This window comes from Theobroma cacao, chromosome 9 (genome assembly GCF_053813885.1).
Source record: "Theobroma cacao isolate CCN51 chromosome 9, ASM5381388v1, whole genome shotgun sequence".
In the NCBI taxonomy this organism is placed as follows: domain Eukaryota; kingdom Viridiplantae; phylum Streptophyta; class Magnoliopsida; order Malvales; family Malvaceae; genus Theobroma; species Theobroma cacao.
In genome coordinates this window covers 43990250-44013170 of record NC_142647.1, presented here as the reverse complement: position 1 = coordinate 44013170, position 22921 = coordinate 43990250, and the positions used below count along the sequence as shown (strand labels likewise).

Genomic DNA, 22921 nt, shown 5'->3' with positions numbered 1-22921 from the left:
AATACACTTAATTACACCACTGGAAAAATTTGGGGTTGTTCTTTTAAATTTTGTTTTGTTACTCAAGTGCTCAAACAGTTTTAAATTTCAAAAATCTAGAATCTTATGATACATTTGATTCACAAAATGGAATAAAATAAAATAAAATAATTATTCTGTGAAAATAGAATTAAATGGTTATTATGTGGTTTGGTTTATGGAATGGAATAGGGTAGAAATTGTTATTATTACTCATTTGAATGTTTGGTTGATAATAATAGTTTGGAATAGTTAAAGGAATAAATGATAAAATGACAAAATTACCTTTTATTATAATTTAGTAAACTAGACAAAATTGCTCATTATTATAATTTGATAATATTTTTTCTTTTTTAATCTTTTAATTTTCTTCATTAAATTTTAAAAATATTAATAATTTATTATTAAATTATTAATATAATTTTTTAATTTCAATTTTTTTATTTTTTCTCTATTTTTATTAAAAATTTAAACATTAATAATTTATTATTAAATTATTAATATAATTTTTATTTTTACTTCTTTTACTCTTTTATTTTCATTTTTTATTTGTAGATTGTAATTATTTTCAATAAATAGGGATAGTTTTATCTAATAAATTTTTGACTCTATTCCATAGTCATGGAATAGTCATTAACATGGGGAGGTGGAGAATGGCTAAATCAAGATTTTGGGGAATAGCCATTACTTGGAATGGTTATTCCCCACCTCAAAAATCAATCAAACTAAAGAATAAAAATGCGAAAGGAATAAGAGGGGAATGAGTTAGCTATTCTCTCATACCAAACGTGCCGTTAATCTTAATAATAACAGTGTCTACATGTATATTCTTAAAGAGTACACCTCAGTAATTAAAATTTTGAATTTCCAAATTGAAGATCTTGGATTTAAATTTTAAAATGGGAGAATAGGATTTATAAAATGAAAATTTTACATAACTCAAAATCATATGTATAGGGTAGGACATGAGACATGAAATTATTCGATATGTACACATAGCTTTTCATCTCTAATTAATAATGTGATAATAGGATTGTTTAGCAGGGACTTATATTAACAAATGAAGGTAAAACAAGCCACAAATTAACTACACCTAAAACTGTTCTTTCATATATATATATATATATATATATATATATATATATATATATATATATATTCTTCTTGGCACCTAAAATTGAATGTAAATCTCAAACATAAAGTTTTTTAGTCTTGGTAACTAGTATTTGTGTATTTCATACATAGATAAGATTGAAAAAGGAGAGGAGATTAGCTAAATATCTCAAAATCTAGTCTAATGAGTGTAGAATGGTCTGATTACTAGAAATTTGAAGGTGAGAGGGACAATACACAAAAGAAAATGTTCCAAAATGGACCACATGTGAGGCAAGGTGAGGAAAAGCAAACTCTTTGGTGGGCTAGCTAGCAGGTGCTGTAATATTTCTGTAATGTATTATCCTATTCATCATGCAATGAAGATGGAAGATCCCCCTGTAATTGTCTCCAATGTTTTCCTGCTCCTGTCCCTAGCCATCATTATAAGTCCACATCATCAGAACCTTCAACTAACACAAACACATAAACTATTGAAATCACAATCAAAACCAATTCCAACTACCGGACCCCACCACCACTCCATTTCCACGCACACCCAAACCCTAAACTTGTATAGATTTCTGTATCTATATCTATCTATACATACCCATTTCTTCAATCCTTAAGAACAACTTGCCCTATTGCATATGGGTGTGTGTTTTCATTGCATGTTTTTCTTTTTAAATGAATAATCTAGATATTCTATGTATGTGGAGGTGGCTTAGGGTTTAAGGTTGTAGCTAGGGCTGTAAATTAACAAATTAAAAGTGTACAAAACTCGACTCAATTTTGTTCAAACTCATTTACTAACCTCAATAAAAGATATTAATTAATGAAATTAATTTTGATAGGGATTCAAGTTTGAGTATATAGGTACCTAGCTCATGAATGTAATTAATGCTTTAATGGAACTCAAAAGCAACTTGGGTACAAGTTTTACCAAATATTACTTAGTATAGTAACTTTAAACTTTAGGATACTCATTATCAAAATCTAATGACAATTAGCAAGTCAAACTATAAGGTGTAACAGTTATTACTATATTAGTGTAACTTGCTTTTATATAATATATATTGTTGCAAAGGTGTAATTGGAAAATTTGAATTATAATTTCATAACGATATGAGCTCAAGGAATTAATTAATAAGTTTGTATGTGTATAATTAAATAACAATGTTAATAAATTCAAATATATAAACATATATGAATATGATACAAGTTATAAATCATACCTTGGATAACTTTGCTGAGTAATGCATAGGATAGTAAAGTAATAATCGTCACATTCTGACTTAATATAAGTATATAAAGTTAATTTGCAATGGTTTTTTGTATTTTTTTATTAGAGAAAAGAAAAAGACATGGTTGCTTTTTTTCCTTTGCTGATCTTTTTGGAACACGAGGTTTGTGCTAGTGTTTCATGTTTTTGTGTGTACGAGTGATTGAGGAGTTCGCAGAGTTTATGCCGATGAGACCATGGGAGAGAGAGAGAGAGAGGGGGGGTGGTGCTTGCTGCTAGCTGCTAGCCGCTGGAGGCTGATGGTGGTGGAAATGGTGGTGATGGTGGGTGGGGACCCCAAGCTCGTGGACCCCACCGTATAGTTGCATCCACGCGAGAAAGGGTCCCACAAAAGACAAGGCACCCAGGGGGGATAGGTTTTTCTTTCTGGCGCTCCCTCTCTCTTTCTCTTTCTCTTTTTCTCTCTCTTTCATAATAGTAGTACTAATTATACGAGTCCGTTGCAGATGAAGAAAAAGGATTTTTGGGATGACTCCAATTCTTCTTTTCTTTTTTTTTTTTTAAAGAAAAAACTTATGAAAGCTTTCTCTGCGTGCAAGCCAATCACATCCATCATCTCGTACGGGAAACTCATCATTACATTCTCTCTCTCTCTCTCTCTCTCTCTTTGTATCCCTTCATAAAAAAAAAAGCAAAAACCAATTTCTTTTCTTTACTCTCTCTCTCTCTCTCTCTCTCTTGGGGGTAGGAGTGGGGGGGCTTTGCTTTATATATTTGGAGGGGTGTCCTTATTTTCTCTTCACTTTGCTTTGCATGACTTGTTAGCAAACAAACCATCTCTCTTATTTCTCTTTTCACTACTCTTCTCTTATCTTTCATTACTAAACTTTTGAGTCTCTTCTTTTTCTGTACTACTTCTCTTCTTGTTGAAAACCATACTAGTTCAATTCTTTAGGAGTGTTGGGTTCACTTTCTTTTGTTGCATGGATGGATCCTTCAAGCGGACAACACCAGGTATATATAGATATGATAAAAGAAAACCACTTCTTATGTTTAATGATGTAATAAATGCTTTGTGAACTTTACCCTTTTTTGGTCTTTCCCTTTTTCTTTTTTTTTTCTTGGTTTTTTTGTTGTCTGAATATTCAAAAAGATGTGATCTTCAGTTTTATGTAATTAGGAGTAATTCTTCTTGTTAGTCAAGAGAAGCAAAGGGATGCAAAAAAAAAAAAAAAGAATTTTGATTGTGGAGCTTTGTGTTTATATACATGTGTCACAGTTCTTTTTGAATTCTGATTTGATTTAAATTAGAACAAGTTTTAGTTTTGATTTCTTCTCTTTTTGTTTAGTTTTGTTTTGATGTCTTGATTAATAAGATAAGATTCTTTCTTCTACATGCTTCGTTTCGGTGTAAGAAACGTATAGGAAAAGGAAAAGAATATACCACAGCTTGACCCCCTGAATTTCTTCTCATTATTCATGCTTTTATTTCCAGGCAATCAATTCTTGCTCAAAGAAAAAAATTTGGAATTGAATGCTCTAAACTTTCTTGTGATGGCCCCACTAATGATAGCATTTTCGCATCATGTATGTTTTAATCTGTGCATAGTATATCTCAAGTGTCGGCACACACACACAAATGAGTGTATGTATTAATTAATGAATCAAGGTTACTAAGAAATCATAGTTAAAAATCTATCTAAGAACATTATTTCTTTCTTGCAATTTGGTCTAATATGTTTCAACTGTTTTTTTGGGTCAATTAATTCAGGAGATGCCTAACCCTTCATTGGAAAACATGCTGGTTTGCACATCAAGAGGACAGCAAGAGAGAAAGCCAAGGCCTCAACCGGAACAAGCTCTAAAGTGCCCAAGATGTGATTCCACCAACACCAAATTCTGTTACTACAACAATTACAGCCTTTCTCAGCCAAGGTATTTTTGCAAGTCATGCAGGAGGTATTGGACCAAAGGAGGCACACTGAGAAATGTTCCAGTGGGTGGAGGGTGCAGGAAGAACAAAAGATCTTCATCATCATCATCAAAGAGGAGCCAAGATCAGCCGCTAACACCAAATACCAACCCACTAACCAGCCTCCCACCTTTGAGTTATGACACCAATGACCTCAGTCTGGCCTTTGCTAGGCTCCAGAAACAATCTAGTGGGCAGTTAGGGTTTGATGATCATGACCTTTCTATTCTTGGAAACCCAACTAACACCCAGTGTGATATTCTCGGAAACCCTAACACTAGTTCAGCTGCCAATCCTGCCTTTCTTGATGCACTCAGAAGTGGCTTTCTTGGAACCCAGAACCATTTCCAGAATTTCTATTATGGGTTTGGTAATGAGAACATGGGGGAGGTGGATAATGGGGGAGGAAGTGTGGGTGTCAGTGGAGAAATGATGCTACCATACAGTGAAGAAATGAGTAATATCGCAACAACAACAGCTGTGACAGTTACAACAATGAAGCAAGAGTTGTGTAATGGCAGAGAAAGTGAGAATAGAGTGTTATGGGGTTTGCCTTGGCAGCTTAATGGAGATGGTAATAACATGGGTGATCTTGATTCAGGACGTGAAAGCTGGAATGGACTCAATCCAACTTGGCATGGACTTCTTAATAGCCCTCTGATGTAGACAATGGAGTGTTTTCTTTTCTCTTCTTTTTTTTTTTTTTTTCCTCTCTTGGTTCAATGTCTGCAAGAAGCAAACAAAGGCACAGAGTTTTCTTCTCATATCAAAACTGATATTTCAGTTTTTAATCTCTTTTTGAGTTTTCGTGTTAGGAGATTTGAGAATGACCAGCATTTCCCATTTGTTTTTATCCTTTTTTTTTCCCCATTTTCATTCTATTATTGGTTGATAAACTAATGATATTTCAAATTTGTTTGCTAACCAATTAAGGCACTTGCAGAGGAAAATATATATATATATATATATATATATGTATATGTATAATATCATTACCGTTTTGGAGAAAAGAGTGAATGACCGAGAGTGATGTTTCATGGTTTCTGCAGTCTGAACTCTCTGAAGTATTTAAAGTTGGTTAGTTGCATGACTTTGGGTTTTGAATCAGTTGGTGTTTCCTAGATATTCTATCATGATTGCTTCTTACTTTCAGGTAGATTCTAGGAATATATAACACAGCAGATTATTAAATTGGCATTATATCTTACTACAATAAAATTGGGTGAATCGGATTATCCCCTCTCCCCCCAAGCATTAAAATTTCAGTGAGACATGAAAGCACTAATCTCGGGATGGATATGTTTTCTTCCCTCACCAGATCACCAAATCTAAGCTAAGATATGGGCGTGAGAGAATTGTCAGAGATTAGCTTAAACATTGTACTAAATTATTGAATGAGGCATTGACATTTGGGACTTAGTAAGAGTGGGATCATGGTTGTCTCCTTCATCAGTTTGAATATTATTTAGCTATCATCATATGGGCCGTGACATTAGGATTTTGGGATTTGAGAAAGTCATCGTTTTCAAACACTTCAATTCAATATTTGCCAGATTATATATATTTATATATAGCTCCTGCCTGCCGTACGTCTGTTTCTACCTTCCTTTCAAAGGACTGTTCTTCTGCCTTATATATAGTGGGTTAATTTCGTTGGGAAACACAGACCTTTATTATCTTATCTTAATGCATAGTGCTGTTTGAGCTTGAAACCTGCAATGAAGTTAAGAATCTCAAAATTCTAATGTAAGGCAAGGTAAATAAATCCAAATCATCCAATTTCCAAAGAAGACAAAAAATCTCTGCAATGGAGAGAAAGTACGTCTGTACTGTATATATGTAATGCTTCCACCTTTGAGAGAACTGTCCATGTGATTCTTTCAGTCTAGTTTTCGTAATCTTTTTTGTCTTCCATATGGGAGTGTGGACAAAGCCTATCTTTTGAGGTATCTCCCCTTGAAATTGCTTTAGATTTTCGATTTTATTATAATTAATTTAACCAGGGAACACTGTTGTCATCCACTTTGATTATAATATAAACTAATGTTTGTTCAATACCCACTTCGAGCAGCAGTGTTTGACAATATGCTTCTCCCGTTTACAGGAGGGGCTGGGGTAAAAAAGGGTAATGAGCAAATGTTTTCTTGTCCCATGAGCAAGACCTACTTTACCTTTTCATGACAACAACCACCCTCATATTACATTCACACACCAATGCTGTAACAGTGCATGTAATTATTTTTTGGACTCAGTTTCTTCATGCTGAAGGGATTCCAAACCCCAGCTAAGAAGAAAATAAGGTGGAAAATTGAAGGGAGATTGCGCTATTGGTCTCCCAGCTTCTATCAAATACTAGTACTTAGCCCCAAGAAAGGCAACTGCCAAAGGTTATATAAAACTACACATGAACATATACTTACCTATACACACATCAATAATGGATCTGAGTAATTAATATATTTAACTATTAGTAGTCCCACATATGATTCCTAAAGCATAAGATGTTGGCGTCAAGTAATTGTTTCAAATAATACTTTCTCTTTGGGGGAAGAGAGAGAGTGACTCCATGGAGAAAGAAACTCGTTGGGTCATGTATTATTTGCCACAAGCAATATTTGGGCTAATAAGTTTTATATTTTTCTTTGAATTGGGCTTGACAAATGATCATCAGATTTAGTCTTACTGTGGCCCAAAATGGCAAGCAATTATGTCCTGGACTTCCTTTATCTTGGGCCCCCCACATTTCTTTATACACATTTTACCCTCAATCAATCTTGATTCTTGATTATTTATTTGACTGAAAAAAAAATTATTTAAAAAGTATAGTGCAAGTTAAAGATGAACTTTGATTAAGATTTTGATTTTGAAAAAGAGAATTTTATGCTTGAAGGTTGATATGTGTCTCATTACGTATGTTTATTAAAAATAATAAATTAATTATTAAGTGAACATTTAACAATCATTAAAATATATGGCGATATATAAAATAATAATAATGATAATCTGAAAAGAAAAAATATAAAAAGAATTGTATTTACATCCTATTTCGGACAATTTTTAGAAGACATCCTGTAATCTTGGGTCCCTATTTGAGATAAAGACAAGATAGAGATTTAGACACAATTTGTGTCAGACATGCACACTCAAATCCATGTAACTAAATTGTAGTCATGAGCAGGTGTTTCTTAGTATCCCAAGAACTAGTCTTCTACTTATCCTTGAATAGGGCCAAACGATGAACATCTAATAAAATCTACCACCAACCAATATCTCCAAAACCAGCAATCACCACCTCATTTTGTGTAGCAACACGACTAGATACCAGTAGGAACAAACTTGGTTTTCTTTTTGCTTTCGTTTCCAACCAATGTCCCAAAAAAAAAGACACGAAGAAAAATATCCGATGAACTCGAAAAAGAAGCAAGTGGGATTCAATCCCAGAACTCATGGTCTAACTTGCAAAAAGAGGAGTTGGTCTGGGCATCGAGTAGATAAACCAGAGACAAACACTATCTCCAATCCCAAGATTTGCATGCAACCAAAATATATGATTTACATGTGGGTTCCATAGCAATATGTAGCACTACAAGTTACTGAATATTGTTGCATCACTGCCTGACAGGAAAGTACAAGGTAAGAAAATTGATAATTTATGCTAGCACTTGGCCGCTGATCAGTTATGGCCATATTAAGCAGGCAGCTTAACAGAAATAACTATGGAATCCATATCTAAAACCACCACAAGTTGCATTGTCAAGAGGTAATACGTTTGATCCTGTAAGCACAAGGTGATGACACCCGCATTTTACATATCCACAGAAAAGAAAGGAAAAAAGAAAGAAAGAAAAGAAAATCTGCTATCAGCAATGTTCTGCCATCATAATGCAACTACGAAGCTTCAAAAGAGTACTCATTGTGAACTTCACAGCAAATAGACTTGGCTGGTCCCAGTATCCCAAGTATCTGTCCACGTAAGGGGAGATAACTCAGTTAGATAAATATAGTATGATACAAATTATAATAAAATATAAGCAATTTTGGCAAAAATATTTAGCATGCCTCATGGTGTTCTATTTCTGTGGCTTCTTCCACAAGACCCCAATCTTCTTTAGCATGTTCCCATTTTTCTTCTTCAGCAAATCATCATCCATATCTTCAGTATAAGGTGAGCTAACCTTTCCCGTAACTGGATTATAATGGCTATCCAGTGAACCAGTTCTCTCCATAAACTTCCCATTATTACCTGCTGAAAGCATCGCAGCAGCTGCTTCTGCAGCCTTGCGCCACTGGTCAGATTGGACCTTTAACCTTCTCAACTCTGCCTCAATTTCGGAATTGGCATTCTGTGCAGCCTCAAGCTGTTCTGCCACCCTGGCAGCTCTCCTGTTATTCTTATCAGCCTCCTCCATTGCAAGCCCAAGCTTAATACAAGCCTCTCGCTCTGCAGCCCTTGCCAACTCTAGCTCAGTACCCACCTTATCATTTGTTTTACCTTTGTCCATTTCCCTTCTACTGATTTCCAACCTGAGCATCTCATTCTCCTCTGATATATTTTGAAGTTCCGTCTCCTTATCCATCATATTTGCCTTCAGATCAACAACAGCTTCCTTCAAAACCTTTAGCTCATTTTCAAGTTTCGATTCTCGCTGGCATGACAGGTTTTTCTCAAGCTTCATGTGAAGCTCTTCATTTTCCTCTGAAATACCCTGCAACTCAGTTTCCTTATCCATCAGATTTGCCTTCAAGTCAGCAATATCAGAGTTTGCTTTCTCTAGCTCAGCTAACAGCTCAGCCTCTCTTGAGCTTGCTTCAGATTTTATCTGCTGCACCAGTTCATGAGCACTCTTTATCTGTACAGTGCTTCGGATTTGTTCTTCATGGAATTTAATCTCAGCAGTTTCAAGAGCAGATCTTAACCATCCCACCTGAGACTTTAAAGAAGAAATCTCTGCTTCAAGCTGGTGTGAATCCTCAGGTTTCTCACTCTCTCCAGCTTGATTCTCAATGACAATTTGATCACTGTCAGACTCGAGAGAGAGGCTGCCACTAGCATCAGTTAGGTCTAACTTAAGTTTCTTAACAAGTCCTTCCAGTGAATAAACACGTTGCCTTGACTGGTCTAAGTCTGAAGCAATGGAGTTGTAAGCTTCAACAGCCTTCATGCCTTCCGACCTAAGTGCCTCAACAGTCCTTTTTGCAGCTTCTAGTTGTAGCAGAGTTTCGCTAGCCAAGGCTTGGGCCTTAGCTTCCGATTCTTGGCTATCCTTTAGCTGGGTTTTCATGTTGGCTACAAGAGAAAGAGTTTCTACCAGGTTTCCTTTCAGGCTCTGGAGCTCCAGATGTGCTGATTCTGCTTGCTTGGTCTGTGCAGCCTCAGATTCAGCCACCATTTCAAGCTGATCCTTAAGCCGCTGAATCTCATTCACAGCAGAGACCAGAGCAGCCGAGTCGAGAGAGTGCTGCTTCTGGACAGCTTCAAGCTCTGACTGCCATGCTTGATCCCGCTCCTGTGAGATCTTTTGGAGCTCAACAACACGAGGTTCCTCTGAAGCAGAAAGCTCAAGAAGCTGCTTTTGGGACTCTTCAAGCTTCGCAGACATGGCCAACAGTTGCTTCTTGGACTCCTCGGCATCTTGCTGAGCTTGCTTCTTGCATGATTCAGATGAACTTAGTTGATCCTTTGCCTTCTTTAGTTCTTCTTGAAGCTGTGAAATCTGTATCTCCAATTCAGATATTCTGCTTGGGCGCTTCTTCTGAAGCAAGAACAAAGGATAAGATTAGATATTCTCATAGGAAAGAGCACCATTGTTATAAGTGCTAAATTCTACTTCTAATTAAAAAATGGGAATGTTTATGGGAGGCTAATGTGTGTCTGCATCCACTAGCAAATTGAAAAGAATCACTCTATGAGGAATTATAAAATCTCTTTTCTATCTCTCTCTCAACTAACAAAATTAATTGCTTCACCTAATCCTACCATTACCATAATAGAAACTTAGAAAAGGAAGAAAATGCAAGATATCAACAAACAAAGTTTTTTTCATTGAAAAATCAATCATAATTTAAAGGGGAAAAGAAGCCAAGCACCATTCTTGAGATCAACAAGTTGCCATTTGGCATGCTATTATAAAAAGGAGGAACAGGAACCCGGATAGAGTTTGTTATGAAGCCTTTAACACTCAAAAGGCCTTAATAATTGGGCTTTTTATGCGATTATTAAAAGCTTTCCCTAAGGTTCAGATCTAAGTTTGTCTAATTTTCTCTAATTTGTATACCTCCGAGGCTGGGCTTCTAGGTGAACGGCGCTCAACAACTTTAGGGCTTTTCTCTTTTGAAGGTCTAGTAGCTGGATTTGAAGAAGATACAGCTTCAGTCTCTAGTGTAGTTGGCCTGAGTTGACGAACAGCTCGAGGAGAGACCCTTTGCGGCACTTCTGAAGATCCATTTCTGTTAAACATTGGTAAATCAATAATTTGATTATGGATGAATAAAGCACAATACCAATCAAAGACTTCAAGAAGACATTTTACATTCCTCCAGTTTAGGATAGTTAACTGAAAGTTAAGTAGCTTGAAATTTAAGATTAGAGCTCTACATGCTTGTATACAGATTCCATCTTACCAAAAAATAAAACATCCTAAATTTCTAACCACCTGGTGGCTGGACCAACCAAACCAACATTGTGACAAACTGAAGCTTTTAGAGAACATCACTCCTTATCCTATCTTGAAGTGAGGTTAGACTTCTTCTTTTTTCCCCCTTTAACAGCAAAATGTTGCAGCACATTAATATAAAAGCAAGATACACTCTCCTAGAGTCAAGTCAAAAAATACAAAAATAGACCAATCCCTTAGTTAGACCACCCAATATTCAATCAATCTAATTGTATTTGGAGTAGTTATGAACGATTTAAGAACTACAACCAATTGATTATGGATGACCAAACAGTTAAAATTTAGCCATGAGGCTCAGAGAATGTGGAATTCATAATCTAAGGAAAAGCTGTTGCCGTTCCTTCTACAGTGGAAAACTAGGGTAAGAAGCTTATATATATATGCGACAAGTATCTAATTGAAAGGTTTCTTCTTCTTTTTTTCATAAAAAAGAAGAAAAAATAAATTGGGGGAGAGAGAAAACTTGAACTCAGGAACCCCTATCCGGAGAAGAATTGGCCACCAATTTGCCTATGCCTTAGCTCCTATCCTAGCAAAGACAAATCCCCTGGGCTGGACAAAAACCAAAGAAGAAATAGAAATAGAGAAGAGACAAATCAGTGAGCCCTACTTCACAAGGCATTGGCCCAAGTTGAGGAACCACCAGATCAAACTTCAATGTTGGTAAGCAGGCAACTTTGGTTGAAAAGATTTCTGATTCAGTTCCAGGGGCATCACAGTGTTAAACTAGAATAACTGGTAAGAAGCAGTACACACATACATATTTCTTTATCATGAATAATTTACATAGACAACCAGACATACTGATCCCAAATTCTTGGACCCTGACAATAGAATAGCAGCTTCCAAGTTAGGGCCCATGTCAAGCAGGGAAACACCTACAAACAGCCAAATTGCATAAAACAGAAGTATTGGACTTGCTCGCTAGTACCAACACAACATCTTTATAATATATCTTTTGCCCACCATTATCCTAAATCTAAACGAAACCACTAAAGCTTTGAAAATTCTAGTCTACCCTGTTCCTTGTGAGATAAGCAGATTACTGAGAATACAATAAACAAACAAACAAATCAGCCAATGGTCTCAAACATATGATAAACCACAAATAAGTTTTCCTTTGGAAGGATGAAGCACTTCACTTACAGCATCTGGTGGTCCCATTATGGGTCTTGGCTTATTCTATCCTTTAGGTAGGAGACAAACAAAATTTTTTCTTTCATGCAGAAAGAGACTGAAGCTCAAAATGGTTACCAGACAATATGGCCCTCAACTGTAGAACAGAGTGGAACTCCTATAAATTTTTTATCGATGCGATACGAAGAAGACAGACCCAATGCCAAAATCCAAAGATAAAAGAACTCCTTTGAAAAGTAGAAAATTAAAAACTAAAAAAAAAATGGAAAGAAAGAATCTTCAGCAAAGATCTTCAATGTACCCCTTAGGCATTAGATAAAACCCAGACAACCCAGATGATCATATATGGTAACAAAAAATAAGGATTGACAGCCTAAACTTAGGTAGCATTATATCTAAATATTGCTTTAAATGACAGAACAACCAATTAAACTTATTTTTCAAGAATAACTACATAAATGCATCCAGGAAACAAACTAAGAAACCTCTAGTAAGGGAAGAATGAGCAGTCCTAAAGGCAATAGGAAGTTACCTTGCTTTGGGAGTCTGCATAATTTAAAGACCCTTGTCCCTGAGGTCACAAAGTTAAAAACAACTCTAGTTTATTTATCCTCCACCACTTCAATGCTTCCCTGACCCACAAGGCCTGAAACAGATGGGGAAAAATATCAAAAAGCTGAGACAGAAGCATCCAATGTGATTGTGCATGAAAAAATTTAATGAGCTCATATGAAAGACAGGTGCTCCTTATCATCACATAGTAAGCCATTAAGGCAAAAGATATATACCAACCATACAAATGAAAGCAGTAGTACAAGATATCTCCAAGAAAAGGTCAAAGCAGAAGCTATCCACTAATTAACCAGACAGTAACAGCAACTTTTGATCTTTACCACATTCAATGCTACCGCAAATTCTACCTTTGATAATGGTCATAGGACATTATTATAGTCACAAGGGACCTACATCAACAAGGGCAGAAACAGACAAATTTACATAAAACTACCTACTTTTCATGTGTTCTTTACTAACTGCATTTCAACACTACGAAGGGGCATTATCGTAATCTAGCAGGTGAACTTTCTACCGCCATTGTTGCCGAGAAATGAGGACACTAAAAAAAGTAAAAATATAAGTGGGGTTCAAAATTAAGAACAGTGAAAAAATGATTTAAACTGCCGCTCAAACCTTTGTTTATCTTGTCTGTTGAAAGCCAAAAGCTCCAATATTAAGTATTACACCTGTTTGTTTCTCAGGACAATATTTTCTGGGAAAACTCTTTTAGAAAGAGAAATGGAGAAACACGTTTTGAAGATAAAAACATCCAGGTCCAAATAATTCAAAGCACCCTCAAAGCAAGATCTCCTGCAGCTTATAAGACAACGTAAAGATCGCTCATTTCTCGAAACAAAAAGACTAAAGAGACCAAAAGGAAAACCTTTTTGAGATTCGGTTTCCTTTATAAAATACGTTTTTTTAATACAAAAAAAAAGAATAAAGTCCGCCAGGCTGCCATTACAAAGCTCCTGAATTGAACACAGAGCTAAGTTACTATCAGCTTAGAAAAAGGAAACTTTTTCCTTCATCAGTTTCAAAGGAGAAAAAGAAGTTCAAAAGTAGCATCATTACCATAAGAACAGCAAAAACACAGCAACACAAACAAACCCGTCATTTGAAACATACTATGGAAAAAAAATTGTCTTTTTCTTTGCAGCATTTTCTTGGGAACCCCAAAGACAGAGAGAAAAAAAGAATAAAAGTATAGTGTAAAGCAAACTTACCTAGTGTGCTAATTTGACAACAACTACAAGCGAAGGGAATGGGTAGAGTTATTAAGCTTTTGTTAAAAATGTACTAGTGATTTCGGTGAGGTAAGAAGCGAAGAAGAAGACATGGGGCAGAGGTGAGAGCCTGAGAATGTAAGCAGAAGAGGCTTTAATTTTTAATGGTTTGTTCCTGGGGTTAGTGGAGTGTTGTGTCTCTTCCTCTTTGCTTATTGTCTTCAGCGCAGAACCCGAGGGACCGCTGCTTCTTTGCCTTAGTTTTTTAGTCTACGGTTTGTTTTGAAGCTGGTGGGAGTAGTTTCTTTTGGACTGTGCGGAAAAGGAGACGTACCAATAAACAAAGGATAAAAATGGAGAGAGACAGACAAAGTGTTGTACTGATTTGTCGTTTCAGCTCGGACGATATTTTTACCTCTTGAGTTGGATAAAATATATAATGGAATTTTTTGCCTGAAACTTGAGAGAACACTCTAGGATTGTGACTACTCTGTCCCTTCACTGTTGCCAATTTTTTCTTTAAGGGGGCAGCCCCCCACATAAAACAAATAATAATAATAATTAGTGTGAGAAGCTCGAATGTATAGTACTTACAAAGATGCGTGGACAACTCCCCCTAGTTGAAGTGAAAATTTTTATGTATATTATTATATTTTACTTTAAATAGCTATATTTATTAGAGGATTTTTTATTTATTGAATTTTTTTATATAATTTTTTTTGTTAACTTTTTTCTATACTTATACTTTAAGGAAGTTTATAATTAAAATATTTATTTTTATTCATCTTGTTAATAAAGAGTAAGGGTTTTCTAACTCTATTTTTTAAATTTTTTTTTTTTTTGACATCAGAGTAAGTTACGAAATCTTAATTTTTTTAAATGGTAGGAGACGAACAATGACAAAGGCAAGAGTACTAAAGAATTGACGGTGAGTGCGAATGTCAATCAAAGCAAGGTCATTGATGCTATTTCTCCATGCTCTCATATTCGTCTGATCATCCAAATTTAATTTTTATGACGCACCCTCTCATTGAAAGTAGAGATAATTATTTCATGTGGAGGCGTAGCTTTTTGAACGCACAAGTTTTGTGGATGGAATGATAGAAAAACTAAATGTTGATTCTTTGGATTTACAATTATGGATACAATGAAATGCAATGGTTTTTTCATGGCTTACAAATGCACTTGCTAAAGAGCTTCAAAGTAGTGTTGCTCACGTTGAAACTACAAGAGAAATATGGGTAGATTTAGAAGAAAGATTTACTCAAGGAATTGCACTGAGAATCTATGAGTAAAAACGCACCATAGCTCTTTTACAACAAGAGAAATCCTCAATCTCATGCTATTACAGTAAATTAAAAACCATTTGGGGCGAGTTATAAAGTCTTAATCTAATCCCATCATGCAAATGTGAATGTACTTGTGGTATGGTGAAAAAGATACAATCTATGCATGAATAAGAAAAGGTTTTTGATATTTTGACGGGACTTGATGAAGTATATTCAACTGCATGGTCACAAATATTAAGTGTTGGCCCATTGTCAAATCTTGGAAGAGCTCACACCATTACAACACAGGAAGAGAAACAACGTTCGGTTGTTACAACTCGTGCACCCGTCATTGAAGCTATTGCCATGTTGATTAAAGAAAATGAATTGCAATAAAAAAAGAATGATGATGGGAGTCGTGGTTGATTTCCATCTTGTATCCACTATGGGAAGACAAATCATAGCAAAAAATGTTATTACAAGGTGATTGGTTATCTAGATTGGCCCAAATTTGGAAAGAGAAGTGGCAAACAAACTAATAGTGATTAATCACATTCTCGAGGAAATCAATGGGACGACGGTGTTGCGACAAGCATGTCTTTAGGAGCTGCTTCACCATTATAGATAGAGTTGCATTGTCAATCCCAAGTTTGACTTTTGCGTAGCATCAGCAGCTACTAGCTCAACTAACTAGTCATGAAGCATCAACAGGTAACCCATCTACAAACATGGCAGCCTCCAATTTTTTTAGTAAAAGAAACAATGAATGGGTTGTAGATACAAGGGCCACAAATCATATAACCCACAATAGAGACTCTTTATCAAATGTGGTATCTCGACCCCATATATCACTAGTACAAATTCCTAACAGTGAAACAATGGAGGTTCATGCTTTGGGACAAAGCTGCTCTTGGAAAAAGATTAATCCTTGAGCAAGCCCTTGGGGTTCTTGATTCTTGTTTCAATTTATTGTCTGTTGGTAAATTGACACATGATTTACATTGTAAGATAACTTTTTAGATGGATTTTTTTGTGATTCAAGACTTACCCTTGAGGAAGTCAATTGAAGGGGGGTAGAGAGCGAAATGGTCTTTTTTACATGGACCCGATGACAGGGGAGAAGGTGTTGATAGCCAGCGATTCAGTTAATACAAGTTTATGGCATCAACGCGTGGAGCATCTACTAGTAAATGGCATTCCTCTGGTTCTTGGTTCCTAACTTATCTATTCTTTTGATTGCAAGAAAACTTTATTTTGTGATGCTTGTTGTAAGGCAAAACAAACACGATTATTTTTTCCCATTAGTATAAATGAGACTATACATTCCTTTGACTTAGTACACTGAGATATTTGGGGCTCGTACAAAACAAAATTTTTTTCTGGATCTCACTATTTTTTAACCATAGTGGATAATTTCAGTCGAGCAACATGGGTCTTCTTCATGAAATACAAGTCAGAAACCAAAACGTATCTACTGTAATTTTTAATTGGGTTTACACAGTTTAACTTACAAGTTAAAATTCTACGAATAGACAATGGCTTAGAATTTACTCATGATGATATAAAGACTCATTATTTTAATCATGGCATGGAACGTCAATCTAGCTGTATAGACACACCTCAACAAATTGGAGTTGTTGAGCAAAAGCATAGGGATTTTTTAGAAGTTGCACGAGCATTATAATTTCAGGCTCATCTTCTTATTTCGTTTTTGGAGTAAATGTGTTCTTACTGCTGCATACTTAATTAACTGCATGCCACTCACTATGTTACAAAATAAAACTCCATATGAAGTTTTACTTGGAAAGAATCCTAAATATGATCATTTAAGAAGCTTTGGATGTCTTTGTTTTGGGCATATAAATAGCAAGTTGAGTGATAAATTTGTTCCGCGTGTTAAATTGAGTGTTTTTGTTGGGTATCCTAGTGGGCAAAAAGGATACAGAATTTATGATATTGAGAGTAAGAAGATTTATGTTTCGCGAGATGTTCATTTTTTGGAAGACATTTTTCCATTTATAAATTCCTCAGTAGCAAAATATGTACAGTCAATTAATTTGGGTCAGACTACTAAATTGGATAGTCCATTTCACAAGCTCCTCTTATTTCAAGCAAACATCAACAGCAAGTTTCACGTTCCTTATTTGGTTATGTTTATATTTTACCCCTCTCTCTTACTCCTCCAAGCATTACGCTGCTCCCATTTCCTTTTACAACCAATTCAAAAGTACATCCTCTCTCACAATTTATTTCTTACTCTAAATTTTCTCTTAGTCACACTACCTTCTTAGTGGCCATCTCATCTACCAATGAGCCAAAATCATTTTTTCAAGTAATCAAACATGCGCATTGGAAGGAAGGCATGGTGAAGGAATTTTCACTATAGAGGCAAATCATACTTAGACTTTGCAACTCTTACCTTCTGGTAAACGGGTTATCGATTAAAATGGGTTTACAAAGTCAAATATCAACCAAACGGAAGTGTTGAGTGTGACTTGGTGCTAAAAGTTACACTCAAATTGAGGGTGTTGACTTTCATGAGACATTTGCCCTAGTTGTCAAATTAGTCACCGTACATTGTTTGTTGACACTTGCTTCGATTAAGCATTGAAAATTACATCAACTGGATGTGAATAATGCCTTTTTACATGGTGACTTGGAAGAAAAAATCCACATAAAGATCCCACTAAGGTTTGTTAAACAAGGGAAGCAACAAGTATATCGATTACGAAATCTATATATACACTCAGTTGAGCATCTCAAAATTGGTATTGCAAATTTACCACTTCTCTTCTTACCATTGGTTTTCACCAATCAGACGTAGATCACTCTTTGTTCACTTTCTCTCATATGGGAAGATCTTTTATTATAGTTCTTTTATGTGTTGATGGTGTCATCATCACGGTAATAGATTCCAATCGCATTTCTAAGCTAAAACTTTATTTGGACAAAAAATTTCACATCAAGAATCTTGGCAAACTTAAGTTTTTCTTGGAATTAAGTAACATGTTCTTTAGTAGGTAATGCACTAAGCTAATGTAAATATGTACTTGATATCTTAGCCGAGAGTGGTCTCACAAGTTGTAAGCAAGCCAACTTTCCCATGGAGCAACAACACACGTTTTCACTCGACTCTAGTGAAATTTGCGCTGATCTAGAGCACTATCGTCGCCTAATAGGTCGTTTACTTTATCTCACCATCACCCATCCAAGTAACAATTATGCAGTGCATATTCTTAACCAATTTATACAATGCCCCACGACAACCACATCTTGATGCTACTCATAGGGTGTTGCGTTATCTCAAAGGAACCCCAAGACAAAGTAGTTTACTTCCTTTGAATGGTTCATTATCTTTGCAAGCATATTTTGATGCAGATTGGACAAGATGTCCAATGACACACAAATCCACTACTGGTTATATTACCTTTTTTGGGGTCTTTTCCCATTTCATGGTGATCCAAAAAACAAACAGTAGTTTTTCGTTCTTCTATTGAGGCTGAATACCGAGGCATGGCCAGCACCACTAGTGAGATCATTTGGTTGATATGACTTTTATGAGATCTTAGAGTGACACACACTGCACCGATTCCCTTGTTTTATGACATCAAGTTGCTATTCACATTGCAACCAATGGAATCTTCTATGAACGTACGAAGCACATAGAAGTAAATTGTCATTTCATCCTGTAGCACATTCAATCACAAACTATTGTTACTTAAAATATTTCTTCACAAAACCAATTAATTGATATATTTTCTAAAGCACTTGGGTACGATCGATTTCATAAACTACTGATAAAGTTGGGCATTTCTACTTTTCATGCTCCAATTTGAGGGAGAGTATTGAAGGATTTTTTATTTATGGGGATTTTTTTTAATAATCCTTCCTTGTTAACCTTTTTCTTTATTTGCACTTTAAAGAAGTCTAGGATTAAAATATTTCTTTTTATACTGTTTATTTTACTTGCACTCTAAGCAAACCTTGCATATATATATATATGTCTTCATCTTATTAATGAAAAGCAAAGATTTTTTTGACTCAATTCTTTAAGTCATTTTATTTTTCAATATTCATATCTATCACATTATTAAAAAATAAAAATAAAGTTATAAAAATATGAACAAATAAAAATTCTTTGATTATGGAATTTTAAAAAACATTATAAGTTATAATTTAAATGAGGAAATTTTTTTAAAATTTTATAAAAAATGTTAAAGGTTTTAAAAAATAAATTCAATATAAAAAGATTTTAATTTATTAAAGAATATAAAAATAATAATAATAATATTTTAAAAAAACTCTTCAATCATTTAAAAAAAATCAACTAAACTCTTATTTTTTTATTATATTCAATCAAGTCTTTATACTATTATTTTGAATCAAATAAACTATTATAACTAATAATAGACTAATTGTTATTAATCAAAATACCACTTATCATTTTATATCCATGTGATGCTAACATTTTGTTGATTGAAGGTTGAAAAATGCCATAGTATATCATGTCAGTGACAGGACATAGAATGGTAAGTGACATTTTTAACTAAATCAACCAATAATCATAAAGGTTTATTTGGCTCACAATAAAAATATAAAAATTTATTTAGTTCAAAATAAAAATACATAAGTTTTATTGAACGCAATAAAAAATAAAAATTTATTATTTAAATTTTCTTAAATAGTTTAAAAGCTTTGTTTTAGGTATTATACCTAATAATAATAAAGAAATAAAAAAATAAAAAAGTTTGTCCAAACACTTTTTATAAAAATATTAAAATAATTTCAATAATAAAATTTTTTCACAAAAATAATTAATTTTCTTGAATGTTCTAAAGTTGAGAGAATTCTCTTAAATTTTGTCAAAATTGTCGGGAAAATTTAAGATAAATTTTCAATATTTAACAACAAAAAGAATAAGAAAAGCTAAAATAATTATGAGAAATATAATTAAATATGAAGTTAGAAATTATTTATGAAAGTTAAAATAAAATAATACATAATTAATTGATATTATTTTCTGAAGAGACGTCGTGAGATGTTTATACTTTCCTTACATGTAACTATACTACCAAACTCTAAAATTGTTTTGTGAACCGAAACATATTTTTTGAATAAACTTATGAGCATAGTATCAAACTATGTAGAAATTTCATCAATAGGTTTTAATTTTTAAACAAATCATAAAACAAAAATAATTAATAGTGTAAAATGACATAAATTCATAAATTTTTACATGAATAAATTATTATTTTATTATAAAAAAATATATTTACCAATCAATTTTGTTCCACCAGTAAAATTTAATCTATGGATTCAAGTCTGAGAACCTTAACTTTAATTGTCCCCAATTTCTTGAACGGTGTGAGCCCATTGATACTTCAAATGGTCCATAACTTGTTTCTCAGCAGTTGAATATTACATTGTCACTGCATAAATTTATACAAAAATTAAATTTTATTAGTAATCTAATATGTAAATTATAAATATGGATTATAGATTATAAATATAGATAAATTATAGATGAGTCAATGTCGATTACCCTTTTCTTTTCCTTTCAAAACAATCTCCTTTCTTCCTTTTTGTTCTTTTATCCGATTATTTTTCCGATTTTGAAGCAAGGAAAATACAAATTCACGAATCGAAACCTATTAACATATTTTGTTTTTTAAAGTCATAATGTTTTTTAAACTCTTTTTTTTTATTATGTTCAATGAAATCTATATATTATTATTTTATGTCAAATAAATTTTTATAATTAAAGATTGACATGTCATTTTATATCCACATAATTTTAATGTGACATTGATACATAGGATGATAAATGCCACATAACTATATTATTGGGTCATATTGGCATGGCAATTATCATTAATTATTATATGTAGATATGTTATATCAACATCATATGATATAAAATGATAAATGATATTTTAATTAACAATAATTAATTATAAAAATTTATTTTAATTAAAATAAAAATATAAAAATTTAATTAAATGTAATAAAAAATATTTAAAATTTTTTAAATAATTTAAAAAGTTTTGAAGTATTATGCCTTTTTTAAATGATTATTGCTTTGGTTGAGCTTTGGAATGAACGGACGTCGTAAGTTGTTGGTGCGTAGTGTGTGGGTTGGGGTGGGCTTTGAAAAATGAATGGACTTGTAAAGAACTTTCTCTTCCAGTGAGCATGGGTTAAAGTCATCGTACGGATCGTATTCGAATTTGGATTCTTGTATTGGGCTGATCTGTTTCGATTCATCTCCTCGAAACGCCCATACACCTTTGTCCTTCTCTAGATTGTTCGTATTTTCAACTGTTGAATGTTTGAGCAATAATCCTTTACTCTCTTACGAAGAACAAATTAAAATATAAATGGAAAAGATCATCCAAGATACTATTAAATTATGGTCATTAAAGTTTTCAAAATCAAACGCAAATAGATCATGGAAAATTTGATAAATAAAGATCAGCATCAGAGTGAGGTGGGTGGCAGGTGAGAGTAATTTGGTTTTCAGCTTCAAATTAATGATTAATTGAACCATGACATATACGTAAATCTTAGCATACAAGTAATCAATAAGTAACATATACTTTCAAAAAGAAAGGATATTGTCACACGTTTCATGTCTTTGCTTTGATAAATGTCATGTAAATAGGACAACATTAGGTAAGGTAAGCACATTGGTTTTATCAGACATCGTGCTATTGCTGATTTTTTTTTTTATCCATGGACCACAGAGCACCCTCACATTCTTATCTTTGATAAAAAGTGTACGGTTCAAAGAATTATCCAAATAGATTTCAATTGGAACTTTTTATTGATGATGTTGGGGTTTTTCTTTTTTAATAAAATATAAGATGTTAAGTTATGGAGCCATCGAGGCATTGTTTCAATGATAAGAGAAGGTTTCAAAAGTTTAAGATTCATATCAAATCATACGTGAAATTGATTTAACTTTATGTTAATTTTATCTACTTTTATGTTCATTTGTAAATTGAATTAAGGCATAATATTTTTAAATTTTTTTTGAATTATTTATAAAAATTTAAATAAATTTTTATTTTTTTATTACGTTTTATTTTTTTTTATATTTTTATTTTTAATCAAGTATGTCTTTATAGCAAACTATTGACTAACTGTTATAAATCAAAATACTATATTAGGTGATGTTGATGTTACATGTTGACGTGTTATAGTAGATGGTGAGATAATATGTTGATGTAGTATAATAATGTAACCATGTGACAATTTTCATTATTCACGTTAACACCACAAGGACATATATTAACAAGCAATGTTTTAATTAATGATAATTTTTTTTATTTGGCTATCCATAAAATAAACATACATGAATTTAATTAAATGTAATAAAAAATAAAAATTTCTTAAATTTTCATAAAAATTTATTTAAATTTTCTTAAATAAATTTTTTTCATTAAAATAAATTTTATTTTCTTAAAATAAAGTATTATGCCATCAATTTATTTATCCGATTTATTTCATTAATCTCTTTTGTATGAAGATTAATCACATATGAATAAGAAAGTATGCAATTAATTAATGAAGAATAGTTTTAGCTATATTTCGACATTAGATGATGGGTATGAAATTAAAGAGCGAATATGTGACAAGAAAAAAATGCCAGGAGATGCACTAGATTTATAAATATGTCAAAACATAGCCATCTAACTGCCACCGACGTTTTGCAAAAGTCAAATTACCTTCTGACC

The 22921-nt window shown here is 33.4% G+C and overlaps 2 protein-coding genes across 4 annotated transcripts; one reads left to right on the top strand and one right to left on the bottom strand.

Moving 5' to 3' along the window:
- The first annotated feature begins 3153 nt into the window (after positions 1 to 3153).
- On the top strand, positions 3154 to 5178 carry LOC18590106 (dof zinc finger protein DOF5.3-like). The gene is made up of 2 exons (XM_007015437.3): positions 3154 to 3367; positions 4125 to 5178. Exons 1-2 carry the CDS (start codon positions 3341 to 3343, stop codon positions 4989 to 4991), a joined length of 894 nt encoding a protein of 297 aa, XP_007015499.3. The 5' UTR covers positions 3154 to 3340; the 3' UTR covers positions 4992 to 5178.
- A 2873-nt stretch (positions 5179 to 8051) lies between these two features.
- RIP5 (ROP interactive partner 5) lies at positions 8052 to 14237 on the bottom strand. Of its 3 annotated transcripts, XM_007015434.3 has the most exons (5): positions 13918 to 14237; positions 12669 to 12782; positions 10601 to 10772; positions 8385 to 10078; positions 8052 to 8288 (listed from the first exon to the last, which is right to left on the bottom strand). In XM_007015434.3, the coding sequence occupies exons 2-4, from the start codon at positions 12686 to 12688 to the stop codon at positions 8396 to 8398; spliced, it is 1875 nt and encodes a 624-aa protein (XP_007015496.3). In that variant the 5' UTR covers positions 12689 to 12782; positions 13918 to 14237; the 3' UTR covers positions 8052 to 8288; positions 8385 to 8395. The 3 variants fall into 3 exon arrangements, with proteins under 3 accessions (XP_007015496.3, XP_088666171.1, XP_007015498.3); XM_088810045.1 differs by lacking the exon at positions 13918 to 14237 and having other exon boundaries at positions 12669 to 12874; XM_007015436.3 differs by lacking the exons at positions 12669 to 12782; positions 13918 to 14237 and adding an exon at positions 12146 to 12560.
- Positions 14238 to 22921: the final 8684 nt, after the last annotated feature.